Below are 21,967 nucleotides of genomic sequence, written 5' to 3' on the forward strand. Positions count from 1 at the left end.
AGAGTTTGGCATCCGGGAGAAGATGACGACTTTGAGTCTGACTCCCAAAACGAGAACCCCTTTGCGACCCTGTTCGCAACCGATAACTGAGGTGTCCAGATGATGTTTTAAAAGGAACCGCTTGGGAGAAAACGGTGTCCTTTCTGATGGAACCTGCAGCATGTTTGATGTTGTTTGTACTTGTACTCTTAAATGTTGTATGTCAGACCGGAATTTTTTTTTCCAACAGCCCCACGCCCTTTCGGCCGAAACCTCTGAGAACTTGCCCGCAGAGACTTGGTAATGCCCCAGACTCCAATTCAGAGGAACTCATCTGTCGACAGATACACAGACTCCCATTCATAACTGCCCTTCTGGTTCGAGGGAAGAACCACTACTGCAACCGCCCACGATGACTACATTTCTTGCCCGTTCTTGTCGGTTGCTCAGGCAGTGGAGAAATGGCATTGGGACCCGCCCTGCCTGGGAACCCCCCTCTGGTCAGCTACGCTCGGGTAGGGAACACACGGCATTGGTCGGCGTCCTACCCGGGGATTCCATCCAACTCTTACCCGTCGCGGCCCATACGCACCTCATTTCGGAAAATGTTTGGTTCAAAAGTTTTGTTTTGTTTCCAGGTAACCCTTAAGTTGCCAACCCTCTGCTATTTACATCCTCAAACATTTGGATGGTAAACCGTACAGTCTACGAGACGGCTCGCACTGGTTCAGTATTTGTAAGTGTGCCTCGTCCTAAAATTCGGTTTTTGAAAAACAAAATGAGGGAGTCACACATAGTGACCAATTATAAAGGGAGTAATTGGCACTAAAGGTCAGACAGGCGATCATACGAGATGTTAAACCAAGATAGTAACAGACACTATGCTTGATTCCACCGAACTCCAGAAGCTCCAGGACCAGAGAAGAGAAGAGAAGAGAAGTGAAAGAAGAAGAACCATGAGGACATCCTCCGCGTGGCTCATCGTTATAATGGACATTTGGTTGCGCGTGAACGCGAACCCCCTGACCTCAACCCCCTCAGCCGTTAATGATTCACTCCCCCATAGTACCCAGAGCCCAGTCACAAGCGACACCACACCATCTTGGTGTGACAGGTTTATAACCTGGTACTCTACTTGATAAAATCCCTTTTTGGTATTGGCGATACTCTGCTGCATCGTGCAGACTATTCGTCTGAGAAAATGGAGAAGGAGAGCATACCGCGTTCGCACCCCGGTATATAGGATAAGATCCCCTATTTTCGGATACGACCAGACCCCTGACCCCCGCGATCTATAATAAAGAGCATTCGTTTGCGTTTTTGTTGTAAATAAAGAAATGTTCATGAGCAATTGTACAATCCTGAGCTTGACTGCCAAGCCAGAAAATGAGTATAATACTGCTATGATTTTGTTTGTATGGTCGAGGAAGTTAGAGTGATTAAATGTTTAAGTGAGTGTAGTTGATTAAGGATAGTTAGAGGTTCCGATTTTCTTGTTTTGTAATGCATGTCCCTGTTTGACATAGCGCCCCTTAGAATTGTCAGTTAAAAATCTTTGCATAGTTATGGTCAGTGTAGAGGCCATAGAAGAGTGCTCGCCGGGTCAGGGAATGAAAAACAACGCAGTTATGTGATCCTTCACGCTTCGCGTTAGGATGACTAGGAGCGATTGTAGCCACCCGAGTTGGCCAACCCCCGATTTAAAATGGAGAACAGCAAAGGCTGAAGGGAAATACAGACAACACAGGCAGAAACCAGCAGGTGCAGGTTTACTGTGTATTTAACTCTGCAAAAGCCCAGACAGCATCGATACCAGCGACCATCAGCATAATAATGTAGCAGCCATCTACATACTAATGAGCAATCCCCAGGAATAATCGTAACATGTAGGACAAATAACGCTAAGCCAGACTCCCCGGAGCCAACACAAAAGAGGTTAACGAACACCTCAAGACCGCCCATCGATCAGGGAACCGCTCCAGTATTGGAGAAATTGAACCAAGCGATTGGAACAAAGTCCAATCACCTAGAACCAGGTACAGGGTCCGCCCCGAAAGGCGGGAAGCCCCTGGGGACTATAAAAGTTAAGCCCCAAGTTCAAATCGCTCTCCTTGACCGGGTCACTCAGCAACACTCAGCAACCCCTGAGAGTGAACGGTCCAAGCTGCCGCATCCCTGAAGTAAGTCTCAAGTCAACGCTCGCTACGAGATAGATGCTCCTTGCTACCAGTCCATACCGGCTTTGAATCCCGCAGTTGCAGATTCTGAACGAAAGGCCATTTGTTCCCCTGACCTGGTGGGCCAGTCCGAAGTTAAGTATAGGCCTGTTAGTTGTAGAAGAGGCTTAGACGTAGAATTTGTGCATGAGTAGCGATTACTGTGTTTAATAAATGTGCTTTGATTTGAATCTTACTAATTGGTGTGTTGAGTTATTGATCATTACTTGAACTTGAACCTCGTGGCGGTATCATAAAGATACCTGGCGACTAAAGAGCAAAGGTTATAAAACAGAGCCAATTGAACCAACCAAATGTTAGCAACAGTGGCAATCTTGCGGCGGGTGGGGGGAAGAATCAAGCCCACAATCTCACAGGTACTCAGACCCCAAATGAGTACTATTGCTCCAAAGACTGGAATAAGGACACCAACCTTATGATCGCTTCAGATATTTAGCTTTTCTCTAGCCAATTTCACCAAGTCTGCCCTTCAGTGAACTGTCCCCTGCTCAAATTCCATTTCCCATTTTCCTTTTTACTTAAATCTTTCTGGAAATGTCTCTTCATTCTCTAGTTTATAACAGCCCTTTAATTCCTGGGACTAGAATTCTTGACCAATACTCCATTGTTCTGCTTCTGGCAGAGCTGAGAGAGCTGTTCTCCCTCTAGCTCCTAATCCTCCTTCTGCTAAGGATTCAGCTAAAATTGAAATCGCCAGGGATGGGATTCTCTGGTCACCCCGCTGCTTTCTTAACAGTGGGAGATGGCACACCATTCACTAGCAGCGGAATCTTCTTTTCCCATTGCTGTCAATGGGATTTCATATTAAATCCACCCCACTGGGTGCACTGTCAGCAGGACCAGAGGATCCCGCTGGTGTGAACAGCTGGAGAATTCCGGACCAGATCTTCTCCCTAAAGGTGGTCCCTGGTCGCTAATCAACAGTTCATTCTTTCTCTATTCTTTCTCTTGTTATCTTTCACACCATAAACTCTCTAAGCACAATAAAGACCTTAAAAAAATGAAACCAAAGACTCCTATACATGTAAACACCTTTATTTAACATGAATCTAGCTAGAGTTTTACACTTTCTTACACAGAAACACTAAATTAAACTCACCTAAATCTATACCTTATTTCTAATAGCCAACAATACCAACCCAGATCACTTAAAAGTCCATCTACTTTCTGACACTCCCCATTGATATCAAGGCATTGGATATAGCAAGAGCCATGGGGCCTCACAACAGCTGTAGCACTGAAGACTGGTGCTCCACACTAGCTGCACCCAAGCTATTCCAGTACAGTACAGTTCTGGTATCTACCTGACAATGTGAAAAATTGCCCAGGTATATACTATCCACAAAATGGAGAAATTCAATTCAACCAATCAATGCCTTATTGGCCTATTCTCAATCAGCAGCAAAGTGATGGATGGCGCATGTCTTGGAGAAAGACTTTGAGGTAGTGATGTTATCAAGCACCTGATAATTAACTAAGTAGAGATGGCTGGGCAGGCATTGTGCTGTAGCTGCATGATGTGGGAGCTGGCAGATCCCATTGCGAACTGCAGTGACCACATCTGCATCAAGTGTTTGCTGCTTCAGGAATTTTGGCCCAGAATTGATGAGCTGGAGTCTGAGCTTCATACACTGTGGATCATCCGAAAGGGAGAGCGTTATTTGGACACTTTGTTTCAGGAAGCAATCACACCCCATAGATTAAGTACCTCAAATTCGGCCAGTGGTCAGGGACAGCAGGGTGTGACTGCGAGTGAGGCAGGTAGAGGGATCCTGAATTTTGAAATGGAGGTACCTCAGCTCTTGACCTTTCCCAACCGGTATGAGATACTTGGTCCCTGTGTGGATGAGGAAAAGAACTGTAGGGAGTATGAGCTAGCTAACTAATGCATCATGGTACAGGAGGCCATTCAAACAGGGGGAGCAACAAGACAAGTGGTTGGGGGTCCTGTAATTGCAAGCAGGACCGAGAGTCTTGTATGGTATGTTGCCTGCCCGGTGCCAGGGTGAGGGTCAGCTATAACCGGCTTGAAAGGATATTGGAGTGGGAGGGGGAGGATTCAGTTGTTGTGGTCCACATTGGGAAGACTAGGAAAGTGGACCTGTTTGGGGATTATCAGGAACTAGGAACAAAATTAAAGAACAGGTCCTGAAGGGTTATAATCTCTGGATTACTACCCAAACCACGTGTAAATTGACATAGGGATGAGAAAATTAGGGAAGTAAACTAAAGGGGTGATGCAGGAAAGAGGGGTTCCATTTCATGGGACACTGACATCAATATTGGGATGAGGAGGGATCTGTACCATTGGGACGGTCTCCATCTGAACTGATCTGCGACCAGTGTTCTAGTGGAAAGGATAAATAGGGTGGTCACAAGGACTTTAAACTAGCAAATGGGAGGGGAAGGGAAAGGTAAAACTACAAGAAGTGTAATGGTTAATGGGAACCAGAGCAGCAGGTTAGTATGTGAGGAGAAGGAAGAGGTTAATAGGATGAACAGGAAGGGCCAGCCTAACGACTCCGGGGGAGAAAGGAAACGTAAAAATTAAAAATGTAAGGTGATTGTGGGAGTGAAAGTTGGGGATGAGGCTGAGTGTTATCAGAGATTAATAAAGGAGATCATAATGTGTGAAAAGCATAGTGCACAAGAAAAGCATAGTGCACAAGAAAATCCTGCAAGAGAAAGACAAATCAGAAGGACATATTTAAAAACCTTGTACCTAAATACACGCAGTACTAAGAATAGGGGCAATGAGTTGACGGCACAAATAGAGACAAATGGGTATGATTTGGTGGGGATTACTGAAACATGGTTGCAGGAGGACCGAGACTGGTAATTGAATGTCCAAATGTACTCAGTATTCCAAAAGAATAGACAGAATGGAAGAGGAGGTGGAGTTGCTTTGGTTAAAGGTGACATTAAGGCTGTATTGAGAAATGATATTGGCACTCAGGGTCAAGATGTTGAATTGATCTGGCTGGAAATAAAAAACAAGGGTACAAACTCCTTGGTAGGAGTAATTTACAGACCCCTGAGCAATACTTCCAAAGTGGTGCCCAGTACAAACCGAGAAATAATGAGGTCTTGTGAGATGGGTATAATGGTAATCATGGGTGCTTTTAACGTGCATTGTGATTGGATTAATTAAACTGGCAAGGGTAGCCTTGAGGAAGATTTCATGGCGTGTATGAGGGATTGATTCTTCGAGCAATATTTTCTGGAGTCAACCAGGGAGCAGGCTATTTTAGATTTAATATTATGTAATGAAGAAGGGTTGATAAATAGTCATTTTGTTAAGGATCCCCTCTTGGAAGGAGTGATCACAATTCAAATTCAGATTGAGTGAGAGAAGTTAGAGTGCCATACTAGAGTTTTAGTGCTGGGCAGAGGTAATTATACAGGCCTGAGGAAGAAGTTGGCCCAAGTCGACTGGCACAAATAATTGAGGGTTAGGACATTTGAGGAACAATGGCGTATGTTCAGGGAGATATTAAATACCCCTTAATTAAGGTATATTCCTTAGAGGAAGAGGAATTGTAAAAGGGAGAAAAACATTTCATTGCTAAAGAAATAAGTCAAAGAGGACATAAAGGCAAAAACTAGGGCATACCATACTGCAAAAACTGGAGGATTGGGAGAACTTTAAGATTCAGCAAAAGGCTACTAAAAATAAAATCAAAAGAGCTAAGATGACCTATGAAAGGAAACTAGCAGAAAACATAAACACTGATAGCAAAACTTCTATAAGTATACAAAGAGGAAGAGTATAGCTAAAGTAAATGTTAGCCCTTTAGTGGTCGATACTGGTAATAACACAAAGATGGCGGGGGCACTGAAACAATATTTTGGCTCTGTCTTCACAGTAGAGGATAATAAAAACTTTCCAAAAGCTACAGTTAACGCAGAGGAACTTGGTGCAATAACCATCACTAGGGAGACTAGTATTGAATAAACTTGATTAAAGGTAGATAAGTCTCTGGGACCTGATGGCCTGCACCCTTATGTATTAAGGGAGGTGGCAGCAGAGATAGTGGATGCAATGGTTATGATATTTCAGAATTCCCTAGATTCTAGATGGGTCCCAATGTATCGGAAACACACTAATGTGATGCCCCTATTCAAAAAGCGAGAGAGGAAAAAAGTTAGCTTGGCCTCTGTGGTGGGAAGTTGCTTGAATCAATCATGAAGGAGGAGGTGACAGAACATTTGGAAAGTCAAAGCTCAATTCACCATTGTCAGCATGGTTTTATGAAGGGTAAGTAATGCTTGACAAACTTGCTTGAGTCCTTTGAGGACGTAACCAGCAAGGAAGATATTGGGGAACCTGTGGATGTGGTATATCTAGACTTCTAGCAGGCATTTGACAAGGTGCCACATTAAAGACTGATCCAGAAGGTGAGATCGCAGGGGATTGGGAGTACTAAATTGGATTGAGGATAGGCTGACTGACAGAAGGCAGAGTGTCAGGATAAATGGGTCCTTCTCTGGCTGGTGAACTGTAACTAGCGGGGTGCCACAGGGGTCAGTCCTTGGACCTCAACTGTTTACAATCTATATAAATGATCGATAAGCAGGGACAGAGTGTAAATTTGCAGATGATACTAAATTGATGGGAAAGTAGGCAGTGAAGAGAAGATAAAAAGTTTACAGATGGATATGAATAGGCTAGGAGATTGGGCCAATATTAGGCAGATGGCGTTTAATGTGGATAAATGTGAGGTTATCCATTTTGGAGGAAAAAATAGAAAGGAAAATAATTATCTAAATGGAAAGCAGATTCAAAGTGTATCTGGGCAGAGGGATCTGGGTGCCTTTGTTCATTAAGCAGAAAGTCGGTATGCAGGTACAACATGTAAATAGAATTTTGGCATCACTAATATTGCAAAAGGACTGGAGTATAAAAGTAGAGAGGTGTTGCAATTGTATAGGGTGTTGCTGAGACCACATCTGGAGTATTGTATCCAGTTTTGGTCTCCTTATTTAAGGAAGGATGTGGTGGCATTAGAGGCAGTTCAAAGGAGGCACACCAGATTGATTCCGGAGATGAAAGGGTTGACGTATAAGTAAAGATAAAACAGTTTGGGCTTATACTCGCTGGAGTGTAGAAGGATGAGGCGGGGGAATCTGATTGAGGTATATAAAATACTAAAAGTGATTGATAAAGTAAATGTAGACCAAATGTCCCTCCTTGTGGGGCAATCTAGAATGAGAGGTCGCAGATAAAGGTTGAGAGGTGGTAGATTTAGAACTGAGAAGTCAATGCTTCTCGAAGAGTGAGCTGAATTTGTGGAACTCGCTGCTCCATGGTGCGATGGAGTCTGTCTGGTTTCAAGGAGGTGATAGATATATTTCTGATAGAAAATGGGTTAAAGGGATATGGGCAACAGGTGGAGAGGTGGATTTGAGACCAGGAAGAGTCCAGCCATGATCTGATTGAATGGTGGAGCAGGCTCGAAGGGCTGAATTGCCTACTTCTGTTCCTAATTCCTATGTTCCTGCTACCCTTGATATTCTAGGTGGTGGAGGTTGCTAATTTAGGTGATCCTGCTGAGGATTTCTTGGCAGGTATCTGCAGTGCATCCTTTTGTGGATAAACACATCATCCATGATGCACTGCTTAGGTAGGGATGGTTGGTGGGCTATCAATTACCTGGATTGCTTTGTTCTGTAGAAATTAAGCTCATTGAATGTTGTTGCAATGTCACCCACCCAGGCAAGTGGAGAGTATTTCAAATGACCTCTGATTCATATTTTGTAAGTGATGGGAGAGGGTTGACCTTTCGGAATCGTGTGCAGAAGTAGCAGCTTCTGAACTGCTCCTTAGTATCCAACTACAGACCTTATGATGGAGGGAAGGTCGATGATGAAGCTGCTGAAGATGGTTGGGCTGAGGATGCTCTCCTAAAAAAGCTTAAGCAGTGGTATCTTGGGACTGAAATGAGTGGCAGCCAGCAACCACAAACTTTGAGAATGGCTCCAGCCACTGAAGAGTTTTGTTTTATTTGTTCATGGGATGTGGGCGGTACTGGCTGTGGAACTCAGTGCTGCTCGGGAGGGACTTCCAGGACTTTGACCCAGCGAGATTGAAAGAATGAGGAGATAGTCGAGGTTGAGGTCACGGATTTGGAAGGAGCTATCAATGGAGCCTTGGGGATTTGCTGCAGTGCCACCTGTTGATGATGCACATTGCTGATACTGTGGTGGATGGCGTAAATGTTTAAGGTGGTGGATGGGGTACCAATTAAGCAGGCTACTTTGTCCAGGATGGTGTTCAACTTCTTCAGCGTTGTTGGAGCGGCACTCATCTAAGGAAAGTGGAGAGTATTCCATCACACTCCTGACTTGTGCCTTGTAGCTGGTTGACAGGCTTTCGGGAGTCAGAAGGCGAGTTACTCTGACCTCTTGTAGCCAGAGTATTTATGGGCGGGATTCTTCTGCAATCGGCGGGATGGCCCGAAGCTGGTGCCAAGCACGGCGCAAACCACTCCGGCATCGGGCTACCCGGAAGTTGTGGAGTCCTCCGCATTTCAGGGGGCTCGGTCGGCGCCGAAGGGCCGCCGTGGTCCCACGCACGCGCAGGCGGTTTCTTCTCTGCGCCGGCCATGGCGGAGCCCTACAGAGGTCGGGGCGGAGGGAAGGAAGGAGTGCCCCCATGGCACAGGCCCACCCACAGATAGGTGGGCCCCGATCGCGGGCCAGGCCACCGTGGCCCCCCCCCCCCCCCCCCCCCGGGGCCAGACCCTTCCGCGTCCCCCCCGAGGACTCCAGTAGACTGCCTACCAGCCAGGTCCCGCTATGTGGGACCATGTCCATTTCACGCCGGCGGGACTGGCCGAAAACGGGCGGCCACACGGCCCATTGGGGCTTGGAGAATTGCCAGCGGGGGCCGGAGAATTCGGCAGCGGCGTCGGAGCGTCGGAGCAGGATTCACGCCGCCCCCCGCCGATTCTCTGACCCGGCCGGGGGGGGGGGGTCAGAGAATCCCGCCCTATATGTATGATTCAGGTCAGTTTCTGGTCAATGGTAAGCCACAGTATGTTGATGATGTAGGATTCAATGATGGTAATGCCAGTGAATATCTAGGGGAGATGGTTAGATTCTTTCTTATTTAGATGCCTGGCACTTGTGTGACATGAATGCTACTTGCCACTTGTCAGCCCAAGCTTGGATATTGTCCAGGTCTTATTGCATTTGCACATGGCATGGACTGCATCAGTATCTGAGAAGTCACAAATGGTGTTGAACATTGTGCTGAACATCTACCCTTCTGAACTAATGCTGGAAAGATGAAGCAGCTGGAGATGGCCAGGAAAGGCTCCAACCAGTGGAGAGTTCCACCCCCCCTCCCCCCCCCTCCCCCCACCCCCCACCCCCCTCCCCGCACCTCTCGATTCTCATTGACTCCAATTTGCTGGGGATCCTCGCTGCCACACTCAGTCCAATGCTGCCTTGATGTCAAGGGCTGTCACTCTCACCTCACGAGTTCAGCTCCTCTGTTCATGTTTCGACCAATACAGCAATGAAATTAGGAGCTGGGTGACCCTGGCAAACACAAACTGACTGTCAGTGAGCAGATTGCTCAGTAAGTGCGGCTTGATAGTATGGTCAATGGCACTTTCCATCACTTTATCCATGATCGAGAGGAGACTGACGGGTTGGCTTGTTGGACGTGTCCTACATTCAGTGGACAGAACGTACCTGGGCAATTTTCCATGATGCCAGGTTGATGCCAGTGTTGTAACTGTACTGTAAGCAGGTTGGCTAGGAGCGTGGCAAGTTCTGGAGCACACGTTTTCAGTACTATTGTCAGAATGTTGTTAGGGCCCATAGCCTTTTCCTTCATCCACGTTGATTTCACTTTAATTGGGCTTCTTGGTGCCTGCCTTAGCCGAATGCTGCTTTGATGTCAAGGGCAGCCACGCTCATCTCACCTCTGGGGTCCAACTCTTGTGCCCATGTCGGGGGTCAATGAAATGAGGACTGGAGACAAGTGCTCGTGGCAGAAACCAGACTGAGCATCAGTGAGCAGGTTATTGGTGAGGCTCATAAACTTGATGGAGCTGTTGCCACCTCCCACCCCTTTGCTGATTAAGGGTAGGCCGATGGGGAGTACCCCCCCCCCCCCCCCCACCTCCCACACCCCAAGATAAAGTTTATTTTATTTCAGCTCCCTTGGTTGGAGGTTAACATTCCAAAATGCAGAGCTAAGACACCGAAAATGTGGGTGATACTTCACTCGGGGTTAATATTGATTGAGGGAGGGGGGGGGGGGGGGGTGGAATATTTTGAAGCCAGATAATTAACAAAGATAACCGGGGTTGTATTACATGGAACCCCTGTGGAATATACAGAGACGGGTCTCTCTCTCAAAGTACCGCGACGATTTTAAATCGCCTGCTCCTTATGATGGCTGGGAGATAGATGGGTGTTACTTGGCACGGAAACTTATTGCCTGAATGGATGCTTCCAGAATCTGTCCTCTTGTCTCAGTGGATATGACACACGATTCGGTGACTCTTTGCTTCTCTGCAAGAATTATGTGTACATTGCAAGTGTCGAAATACCCCCCCGCTCTCTCCCACCCCCACCCCCGGCCTTGTGCAGGCTCCTCCCCAGCTCATCATGTCAATACCATTCCAGCTGAAACCAACACATCATGAAATATACCTCATTTGTAATTTCACCATTCTCTCCCTCTCTCCCTGGCCCCGGTGACCTGTTCTTTCTTTATTGTCTCATGCCTCTTTTCAATTGTGATTCTCAATTGACCAGGACAGTGGCGGAACTACCGCGAATTACAATCGTGGGGGGGGGGGGGGGGGGGAGCTGGGTGCTAAAATACACCCAGGAATTGCCACTCGCCCGTGACGTGGTTCCTTTTATATCCCCGCTCCTGCAGTCAGCTGATTGGGAACGGAGCGAGAGTGAGCGGAAGACATCATGGCACCGATCGGGCTAAAAGCGGTGGTCGGAGAAAGTAAGAGCATTTGCTTTTAGATTGAGAGAAAAATAAATAAAACAGAAATGTCAAATGGTGGCGGGGGTCGGCTGTTTGCTGCCGTCTGTTGTCTGTGAGACCCGTGCAGACAAAGTCGTGCCCGAAATGCAGATGCAGGCGGCGATGATGAGATTATGGGATGGGTTTTATTTTTTAAAATATTTGTCTTGTTTGACGCTGTTGACCGTGTAATCCAAAGGCAGCCAGAAACAAAAGGATACAGGGCTGGGGCTTTTCGATTTATCCTCCCCCCTCCCCTCCCCTCTGTTTTCTGCCTGTCATTTGGGCTCCTAACAGCCTCCTCGCTCGCAAGCATTTTCTAGTCATTCATTAGCAAAACGGCGGGTGGTGCACACGGTGTGTATCTTTGACAAAAGGTTGGATTCCTATGTGCAATCCCCTCCAAGTATGTCTGCACCTTACCTTAAGGGGTCGTTGTCCCTGTGTGTGTGTTGGGGGGAGGGAGGGAATTGAGACTGGGACTCAGATCTTGTTCTGCAGTGCAGTGGGAATCACAGGAGATGTGTGTGTGTGTGTGTGTGTGAGAGAGAGAGAGACAACTCTCGCTGTCACCTCCTTGTGGTATCAACGCTCACCTCCCGGAATAAAATGTCTGCGCATTGGGAACGGGTTGAAATGGCAAAAAAGCGCCCGCAATAAAGGCGAAGGTGGGCTGTCAGGGCGCACAGGAAGATCCCAGGCGGGCGGCGTGAGCTGACCCTCCTTCCAGAGGCAACACCCAACCTGAGTTACACGCTGCTTTCCAACCGACCTGTCAGTCTGAAGCCACATTGGGCACTGCAGCAGATTGCAACACGGCAGAGAGAGAGGAAGATAAAGAAGGAGATGGATATAGATAGAGAGGAGATCCTTCGCCCTATGGTACAACCTCGGGGGTAGTATGAATCCCACCCACCCACACACACACACCTAACGATTCAAATATCGATTCTACTCGATTGGCCTCTGGACGATTTCTGTTTCACAATCCCCCTCCTTGGATCTCCTGTTTGGCCCTCCCAGAAAGGAAACTGGCCCCGGAAAGGAGGTGGGCGTGGGATTAGTTTGTGTTCTTGAGAAAGGACGGGCGTTTGGGAGTCTTAAATCACGGATTTGATCGCTGTGTACGGACGTGTGTGTGTGTAGGTGGGTGGGATTCATACTACCCCCGAGGTTTGAGCGGTGCTGCAAATGATATGGCACACTTGTTAAATGAGATCTCAGTACTTTCATTTGCAACTGTAACATTAATTCGCAGCCAGGACACTATGATTCCTTAAAAAAAACGCAGGTATCTGCAGCGGGAGTAATGCATTTGGCTCTTCAGACTATTACAGTAAGAATTAATACTTTGCTACCAGAGCATTGGGCGAACATCTGACTCCTCCCTGTGGGCTGAAATTGACAATAAACACATTTCATTCATATCCCAGGGAGAGTGACACAGACTTCAATTCCACAACGTCTTTCAAGGCGCATTGTAACCTCCAGCGTGTATCATTTCAAAACAAATGGTGAATAACTAATTTATATCGCCGTTTCTAAGCAAAACCATTATTAAACCCACAGCGTGACAAGGAAACTGGACCTCCACCTTGATTTGGGAGCTTTGAGATACCCTTCAAGCGACTTCATTCAAGCCCTTCAAGCTCCCAGTTAAATATCAGAGTGGGCCAGGAAATGATCGCACATTCTGGCTTTTGCATAATTTGTTCCCCGTTTCTATTCTCAGTCTTTGCAGAGTAAGAATCAGTGAAAACCCAAATATACCAGGACAGTGGGAGCTGTGATATTGTATCATTCCACCAGAAATAGTCTAGCCACTGCCAGATCCTATTTATAGCTCCACGCATGGAATAACGTGAAAGTTTGATTTTTAAAATCGGAATATAAACGCGTGACATGGGCTCAATGGCCTGCTCAATAATTCAGATGTGATCATTATTGGCCAGTTTGTTTCGTTGTGCGTTTTTTTTCCGTTGTGTGGTAGGTTTCATTGGAGGGACTTTAACCATGCCATGTGTAACGATTCATTTTGTGACTCATTCATAAATTATGTTTTTGCACACTCTTTGACTATCAAGTAGTTTCACTGGAACTTCAGAGACGTAAGGTTGTGGATCCCATGCTAAGATTGGAAAAGGATCATGTACTTCTTTGCAGTCCTGAGATAATTGCTGCATTGTCAAACCTGAGTTGAATCCATCCATTTCATCTGTTCAGATACATGGTAACGGTTGCATGGCACTGCCCAACGGGCTCTGGCCAACCGACTCAGCGCCCAACCATCCTACTAAAATAGATGGACTGGCGAATCATTCCGTTGCTATTGGTGGGATGTTGCTGTGTGCAATTTGACTGCATTGCCCTACATGTTGGCACTTGGCAAACCATCTGTGTGTACTGCTAAGAGGCATGATGAGTGGCACGCCCTTGTTTAATTTGTCAAACATGCCACTGCTGCGCTCAAGGCAGACTTTCCTCAACACAAATGTTCCATGTAGCTGGAGGGACTGTGAATTCTGTAGCTATTTACACTGTTCGAGAGCCCCGACATGGGGTCTGAGAGAAAGAGGAGAAACGTCGCCAAATTAAGTTTTCTTTTTTTGAGGTGAAGACAATGGCCGCCCGTCTAGAAATGGCATTCTATAATCTAAAAGTAAAGTCGCCATAGTCCCAGATGACCATAGGCTACTTTCGCCTTTGAGGGGGAGAGCTTTGACTGGTGGTGATTGAACCTGAGGGCCAACACACCTCAGGCGAGGGGCAAGGTTGAGAAAGTCATGAATAACCCCAGCCAGCACAAGAGTTGAACCCACGCTGTTGGCCTCACTCAGCATCATGAACCAGCCATCCAGCCAATTGAGCTAAACTGAAAGGAGCAGAGAAGTTTTACAAGGGATGACACCAGAAATTGGGTATACATATCAGGAAAGAATTGACAGGCTGGGCCTCTTTTCTCTTGAGAAAATAAAACTTGAGTGATGACCCAATAGAGTTTTTAAAAATTGATTTTGAGTGGATACAGAAGGAATGTTTGCTCTTGTCGGAAAGAGCATTTCCACCGGCCATCAATGTAAGATAGTCACCAAGAAATCCAGTAGAGAATTCAGGAGAAACCTTTACCCAAACCGGTTAAGAATATGGCACTCCTTCACTGCCACTGGGTCAAAGTCCTGCAACTCCCTCCCTCACAGCACTGTGGGTGTACCTACACCGTTGGGACTGCAGCGGTTCAAGAAGGCAGCTCACCACCACCATCTCAAGGGCAATAAATGCTGGCCAAGTCAGCGATGCCCACATCCTGTAAATGAATTTTTAAACAACTTGCGACCACAAGGAGTGGTTGAACCCATGGTGTAATGCATTTCAGGGAGAACTAGACCAACATACGAGGGAGAAGGGATTAGAGATGATAATGGTAGACTTAAATGAAGAAAGATAGGAGGTGGCTTGAGTGAAGCATAGACACCAGCATGGGCTAGTTGGGCTGAATGGCCTGTTCATGTGCCATTTGGTTGGCATGGTAACACAGTGGTTAGTACTGTTGCTTCATAGCGCCAGGGTCCCATATTCAATTCCCGGCTTGGGTCACTGGGTATGCGGAGTCTGCACGTTCTGCTCGTGTCTGGATGTGTTTCCTCTGGGTGCTCCGGTTTCCTCCCATAAGTCCCAAAAGATGTGCTGTTAGGTGAATTGGACATTCTGAATTGTCCCTCCGTGTACCCGAACAGGTGTCAGACTAGGGGATATTCACAGTAACTTCATTGCAATGTTAATGTAAGCCAACCTGCGACACCAATAAAGATTCTTATTATTAAATTAATCAACAAGTATCATCCTTCGCTTTCTTTTTACCAAAGTGCCTGAAGTAGAATTTGAACACCTTCAAAAAGGTTTATGTAAGGCCAGAGAGCAGAATTGGACCAAATAATTTTGCCTCTCAGTTACCTGTCAGTCATGTGTTGATGGAAAGTGCGTCAGCAGTGGTGTGCAGTAGCCATATGTTCTTGTAAGGAAACCAAGAGCTAAGGAGTTATGGTGCCAACTGTGGGTGTATGTTGGGACTGAATTGATATTGTGATTTTTGGCTGATGTTATTCTGTGATTTCTTCAAGTATTTCAGTTATTGGAAATAACATCTCCAGTTATCACAAGCTTCAGTGTGTGCCAGCTTCCATGCCAGTGGTTTAAACAAAACTCACAGGATCCTACCAATCCAGTAGACTCTATCAGGCTTGTCCTAGGCTGGTTGTTAACTCATTCAGTGCAGATCTACTTTAAAGGTGGTGTAACTGTGGAGGGTTAAGACAGGGGTTTAATTCCGAAAATTCATCCCATGTTAAGTTTCTATCCTTAGTCACACTACAGGGTGTCATTTTGTGAAGCGAGGGGCGATACATCTTGGCTGCAAGAGAACGAAAATCATTTGGCATCAATATTGTCAACCTCCTGGGTTACTGATGGCAGAGACCAGGTTGCTCACTTGCCTGGATGAGCAGAAAACGATGCAAGATGTGAGAAATCTATCATCAAAAGAAAGTTAAATTAGATGAACCAAAAGCAAAATAGGAATAAAAATATGATTCAAAGCCCCAGATCACACATTGAACTGTATTTTCCTTTTATGCGTCAAGATGAAGAAACATTGTTTTACTAAACTCTCATTATAAGCCAGTGACAGTTTAACAAAATAATTCATCACTGATTTTACCATAGTGGAAATCTTGGTGTATGTATCACAAATTGCATAGTTTCAGTACATAAAGGGCTTGAACCAGCGAAACATAGAGCACTAGCTGTTTCTGGTTTTAGAGGACATTATGCTGTTGAAGGGAGAGGGAAACAAAATGTGGAATACTGCAAGAGAAATGTTACAGTCACTGAATACTTAGGTTATATCAAATTGTGTAGCAATTGAGAAAGTAATTAATTCATTTACCTGTCAAAAGGTTGAATGAGATGATCTAATTAGTTTTGCTGACCCTCGAGGAGTCTCCAGAAATCAATCTTCTGGATACTCCCAGAAGAACAACCATAGGCGCATTAAAAAACGCTATTGACAACAAAAAAAACCTTTGAGCACTTTTGTTTATTGGAAGAATAGATGCTGTTTGATGGGGCAGGGCAGTGGGAGGTGAGTAACCATTTGATCCAGCTTCCAGGAATCTGTTCAATCAGAACTAAATCCCTAACACCCCTCAATGCGTCAAGTGAGCTAGCTCTCAAGAGGCAAGCAATACCTTAAAAATTCCGGCCTGTTCGAATCAATGATAAATCTCACAGCTTATCTTTGGCCATAGCGCAATGCCACACATCAAAGAGACATTGAAGGTAAGTTCACAACTTGAACATTAAAGGCAAAATACATTCAATGTTAAAGCTTGTTTGCAACTACAGTTGGCCAAAACAAATGACTGCCTGTCAATTGAGGTACAATGGCAAATCTGCAGCCTTCAACAGCAGTTTATGTTGTTGACCTTTACATTTAACTCTATCAGATATCACACTATCTGAACGATGCCTCATTGCTTCCTACGTTACAACAACAACCACTCTTCAAAACTCTTTCATTGTTTTTGGTCTTTCATTGGATTGTGCTGAGGATGGGTTCCCCCCCCCCCCATTTCTCCTCAACCTGGATATTCCCAGTTTCCCCTCAATCTAGAGCCGCATCTATCCTTTACTTTAGCACATCTTTTTGCTCAAACAATGGTGTCACTAGGCTGTTAAACTGCATTTTACTGTAGAATTGAACCTCTGTAAAACTGTCAGAGTACGGATATTTGGCTTAATGTTTAGCCTCCTTGTCTGTAATGCTAGAGTATCTGTAGCTGTGTTAACAATTAAGACATCACAGCTGAAAAAATACAGCATGGTACAAAATAAGAGATATATAATCTATGCATGACTACCACAACCCATTTTCTTATCGACTACCAGAAAGGTGAAGAAAAATTGCAGATATTTAATAAACACCATATTAATTATACCTCTTCTCTGTTTAGATTGACAGTAATTGAAGGTTCCCAACTATATTGTCAATTTGTAGGTACAGTTTAAAATATATAAATGTAGCTGTTAGTAGCTCAGCTGCAATAACCCCATGGTTGAGAAATGCTTATGCACTTATTATGACAACGTAAACATCTAGACTGGGCCACACACATTGATGGTTTTAGGAGACATTGGATTACCGGGTGCTTGGATGCCACCATTTATTTTGGACATTCGAGAAAGGCTAGCGCAAACCGGTGAGACCCTTAATTGTGCCACATTGAAAGGAATTGGAATCAAACTGCTTGATTTATTTGGAATTGGAATACTATTTGCTTCATCCTCAATTTTCTTTCTCCTACAAATGTTGAGAAGGAGGTTGATCGTCAATTTGACATGAGGATGCACCCCATTTATCCTGCATGTGTGGAGTTATACTGTCAGACATTAGTTTACCAATGTTTAAAACATTTTTAAAAAAGTACCCAATTCATTGTTTTTTCCAATTAAGGGTCAATTTAACGTTGCCAATCCACCTACCCTGCACATCTTTGGGTTATGGGGATGAGACCTATGAGGACACGGGGAGAATGTGCAAACTCCATGCAGGCAGTGACACAGAGCCGGGATCAAACACGGGTCCTCGGCTCCGTCAGGCAGCAATGCTAACCACTGCGCCCCTGTGCCACCCATGGTTTAACAATATTAATGTCCTGGTCTGAAAATCCTTTCTGCTGTCTCAGCTAAAAGAGTGGAGCAGCACGAGAAGTGTTCCTCTTCTCATAAAAGCATTTCAAATGAATGTACTCTTCAACTCGCAGGGTATGTAACCCATGTGCAGTACAGGTCCATGTGTTAGGTTTTGTGCAAAAGCTCTATGACTGCTGCAACAGCAATGACCTTGTGCCCAAGAGGGAAAATATTGGCCCAGAAAGTACATCTCATAGTGAGCACTGTGATTTGGAATTTTTCCCTTGCCCTTTTAGGTTGTATTATTCTTGTCCTACAAATTGCTGGAAATGTGAATTTTCAACGGCGAGATCAAGGGGACAGCTGGAAACGCCTCAATGTCGCTTTCAATTGTCCAATCTCATTCACCAATGAAATTCAAACATGGCGAAAGAAGCGGAGCAAACAGCTAAGAAGGAAACACAACAAACTAGAGTGAACTTAGATACAGGAAGAGATGGAATGAAACATTGAATTAAGAGAGGGAAAGAGGAAAAGAAGATAGTGAGGAAAAGAAGATAGTAAGAAAAAAATAAATAAAAGTGTGATGTTTACAAAACCTCTGGGAACAAAGTGAGACTGCACACTTTTAATCTTGCCCCTTCTGGGCCTCCAAGGTTGAGTGGCTTGTCAGGACCATGAATCATGTGTATGAACAGGATGCTGAAGACATGAAATACCAGCCTTAAATAGCTGTGCGAGATTCATTCATATTGGCTGCACAATTCCAGCAATTTCCTGACACATGAGGAGCTGGATGACAAGCTTCCAATTTTGTGAGGCTAACAGTGGAATGGTTCAAATCTTCCAACAATTAGTGACAAAAAAGGTGAAGTGAAGGACTTGCATTTATATAGCACCTTTCAGCATCTCTGCTTATCCCAAGAATGTTACAGACAATTAAGAACTTATTGAGGCGATCTTATTTGGTCAAATCAAATCAACATAATAAAGGAAACAAACTCCTGGTAGGGGCACTGCCCAAAACAACAAAGAAGAACGGAAACCTATCAACATCAAATCAAAATGTGAAAAGAGGGGTCGGTAAAGAAATACAACCCCTGCTGTGCCCACCGGGCATGGAGGGCATTATTGATGTGTGCGCAGAAATTTTCCTGCCACACCATTGGATCCCGACGCTGGACCAATTGTGTATCCTGAAACCCATGACCCTGGAAGTGATTTTACTGGTGGTGGCCAATTAAGAGGCCTCCGTAAGGATCACCATGTCATTAAGATTTTGCCTCCAAGCTACCAGTCCAATCAGAAGGCTGGCAACTTTGCAGTATTTGCTCCACGACTGATAGAAATGGTAATTTTGAGGCTGCAGAGAGAAGGAAATGTGCCCTTTCAGTTAAGTAGCAACGTTTATTTCTTATCCAGGCCCTAGCAGGTGGGTCCCAGAAACCAGAGAAATAACCCCATCAGCAGCATTGCCGCAACAGGGTGGCTTTTGCTCCATGGACCTTGAAGTGTCCAGAAAAGAATGCTCCTTGAGGGAGGTTACTGGAGGGCTGCTTCGAGGGAGTAAAATTGTCATCAATTGGCCCTTTAGTTGGTTTGATTGGCCTATCTGTGTATGGTCGGCGAATAGCTGAGCTGCTGCCATTCTTCTGGGGATATCCTCTGGAAACAGGAAGACACCGGGCCTCCCTCCCAATGCTTGATCTTACCAGCTCTCCTGCCTCATGACCTTTTTCCAAAGCTCGTCACCGTTTTGATGTAGAAAACCACAATTCACAATACACGTTGTATCTCTTCCTTGTCACAAATAATGTTATGCACAAATTATGTCAGAGTATGGTGAACTCATCAACATTCTTCCAGTAATTTATGGGACATTATTGCATGGAATAGCATCGGATATGCAGGAGAAATTTGCCTTTGCTGGTAAATCATCTTGTTGCTGAACTGCACCATGGTGTTAAATCCAACAGCCTGGGCAGGCTGGGAGAAAAGCTGGGAGAAAAGCAAACATTGGGAAAACCCAAAAAAGACCGAGCTGGATCTGTTTGTTGACAAATTCTTAAGTTATGCAGATCAGTCTGTCAACAGCAGGAGTTGGCTTGAGAACACGGTTTAGAAAATGGATTATTCCTATTCTCAAAGTTTAAAGAGACCACGAATCCTGCAAATAGCTGATTAAAATGAAATAAGATGCAAATAGCAGAGCAGGCTGTGTCAATTCCCCAACAGTTTAGCTGAAGGAAAGACATTAACTCTGGGCAAACACATTTGCCTGGGTGAAGCATTAGAAAGAGAAACAATCGGAGAAGCACTTAACATTCCTAGCGATAAGGTATGCAGGAAAGTGAGGGAAGGGAGAAAAAGGAGCGGAATGGCAGCATTGATCAAAGGTATCATCACAACTTCGGAAAGAGTGGATGTATTTCAGGACTTGGAGAGAATCTATTTGGTTACGAACAGCAGAGAGCGATTATACTGCCAGGTATATACAATAGATTACCATGTATTGGAGTGGGGGTAGAGAGTAAATCTGCAGACAATTTTCAGAAAGATGCAAGAAACAGGGAGTAGTGATAATGGAGGACTTTGATTATCCAAATATAGACCAGGATGGTAACAGTGTAGGGCAGAGAGGGGAGGAATATGTGAAAAATATAAAGCAAAGTTTTGATCATTTGTGTGTCCAGGAAGGAAGGAATTTGGTGCTGGACCTGGTTCTAGGGAATGTTTGATTGGGGGTCTGTTCAGGAAATGGTGATTAGATGTAGAGTAGCTATGGAAGGGAAAGGAACAGTCAGACAGGAAAATATTTGACTGGAGGACAGCAAATTTGAAAGGCGATCTGGAACCAAACCTTTGCAGGAAAATGTCAATGAGAAATGGGAGGCTTTCAAGAGCTCAGGTACAGAGTAGATGCATGACCATGGGGAGGGGTCAAGGGGGGGGGGGGGCGCGGGGGGAGGCATCCAAGACTAGAACTCCTTGGATGATGAAACATATTAAGTTTGAAATGGGTATGAAAAGGAAGCTTATTATAAATTCTAACCTCATAATACGCTAGGGAGCTAAGCTGAGGAGAACTCATGTCACTCTCAAAGGGCGAGTTGGAAGTGAACTCCTTTAGACAGAACCAGATAGATGGACTCACAGGGAGGAGCAACGTGAAGACACCATTTGACCTCTTGAGATTGCTCCTCCATGCAGATAGATCAGGGAAGTTTGTGATCCTGTCGCCCCCCGCCCCCTGTCAATCGGCACTCTTCCATAATAATACATGGACTTTAGCAAGGCCTTTGTCAAGATACCGCATGGTAGGTTGTTGCAAAAGGTTAAATCTCACGGAATCTAGAGTGAGGTAGCCAATTGGATACAAAATTGGCTTGGCGACCGAAGCCAAAGGGTAGTTGTGGAGGGTTGTTTTTCAAACTGGAGACCTGTAACCAGTGGTTTGCTTCAGGGATCGGTGCTGGGTCCACTGTTATTTGTTATATATATTAATGATTTGGATGATCAGTAAGTTTGCAGATGACGCCAAGATTGGTGGCATAGTGGATAGTGAAGAAGGTTATCTAAGATTGCAACTGAATCTTGATCAATTGGGCTAGTAGGCCGATGAGTGTCAGATGGAGTTTGATTTGGATAAATGTGGGGTGATGCATTTTGGTAGATTAAATCAGGGCAGGACCTACTCAGTTAACGGTAGAGAGTTGGGGTGAGTTATAGAACAAAGATCTAGGAGTACGGTTCATAGCTCCTTGAAGGTGGAGTTACAGGTGGACAGGGTGGTGAAGAAGGCATTCAGCATGTTAGGTTTAATTGGTCAGAATATTGAATACAGGAGTTGGGACGTCTTGTTGAAGTTGTACAAGACATTAATCAGACCACACATGGAATACTGTGTTCAGTTCTGGTCATCCTATTATAGGAAGGATATTGTTAAACTAGAAAGAGTGCAGAAGAGAATTACGAGAATGCTATCAGGACTTAATGGTCTGAGCTATAAGGAGAGGCTGGATAGGCTGAGACTTTTTTCCCTGGAGCATAGGAGGCATAGGGG

General features: G+C 45.1%; 1 protein-coding gene across 4 annotated transcripts in view; it reads left to right on the plus strand.

The window, feature by feature from the left end:
* The first annotated feature begins 11,030 nt into the window (after positions 1–11,030).
* The window catches only part of stxbp1a (syntaxin binding protein 1a), a 145,743-nt gene continuing 134,806 nt past the window's right edge, over positions 11,031–21,967 (plus strand). For 2 of the 4 annotated variants that reach the window (XM_072488299.1, XM_072488300.1), the window contains exon 1: positions 11,031–11,196. In XM_072488299.1, coding sequence (XP_072344400.1) covers positions 11,160–11,196 — 37 coding nt within the window. In that variant the 5' untranslated portion in view covers positions 11,031–11,159. The remainder of the gene's footprint in view (positions 11,197–21,967) is intronic. The other 2 variants (XM_072488302.1, XM_072488301.1) reach the window with 1 other exon arrangement.

The sequence above is a fragment of the Scyliorhinus torazame genome, chromosome 22, assembly GCF_047496885.1.
Source record: "Scyliorhinus torazame isolate Kashiwa2021f chromosome 22, sScyTor2.1, whole genome shotgun sequence".
In the NCBI taxonomy this organism is placed as follows: Eukaryota; Metazoa; Chordata; class Chondrichthyes; order Carcharhiniformes; family Scyliorhinidae; genus Scyliorhinus; species Scyliorhinus torazame.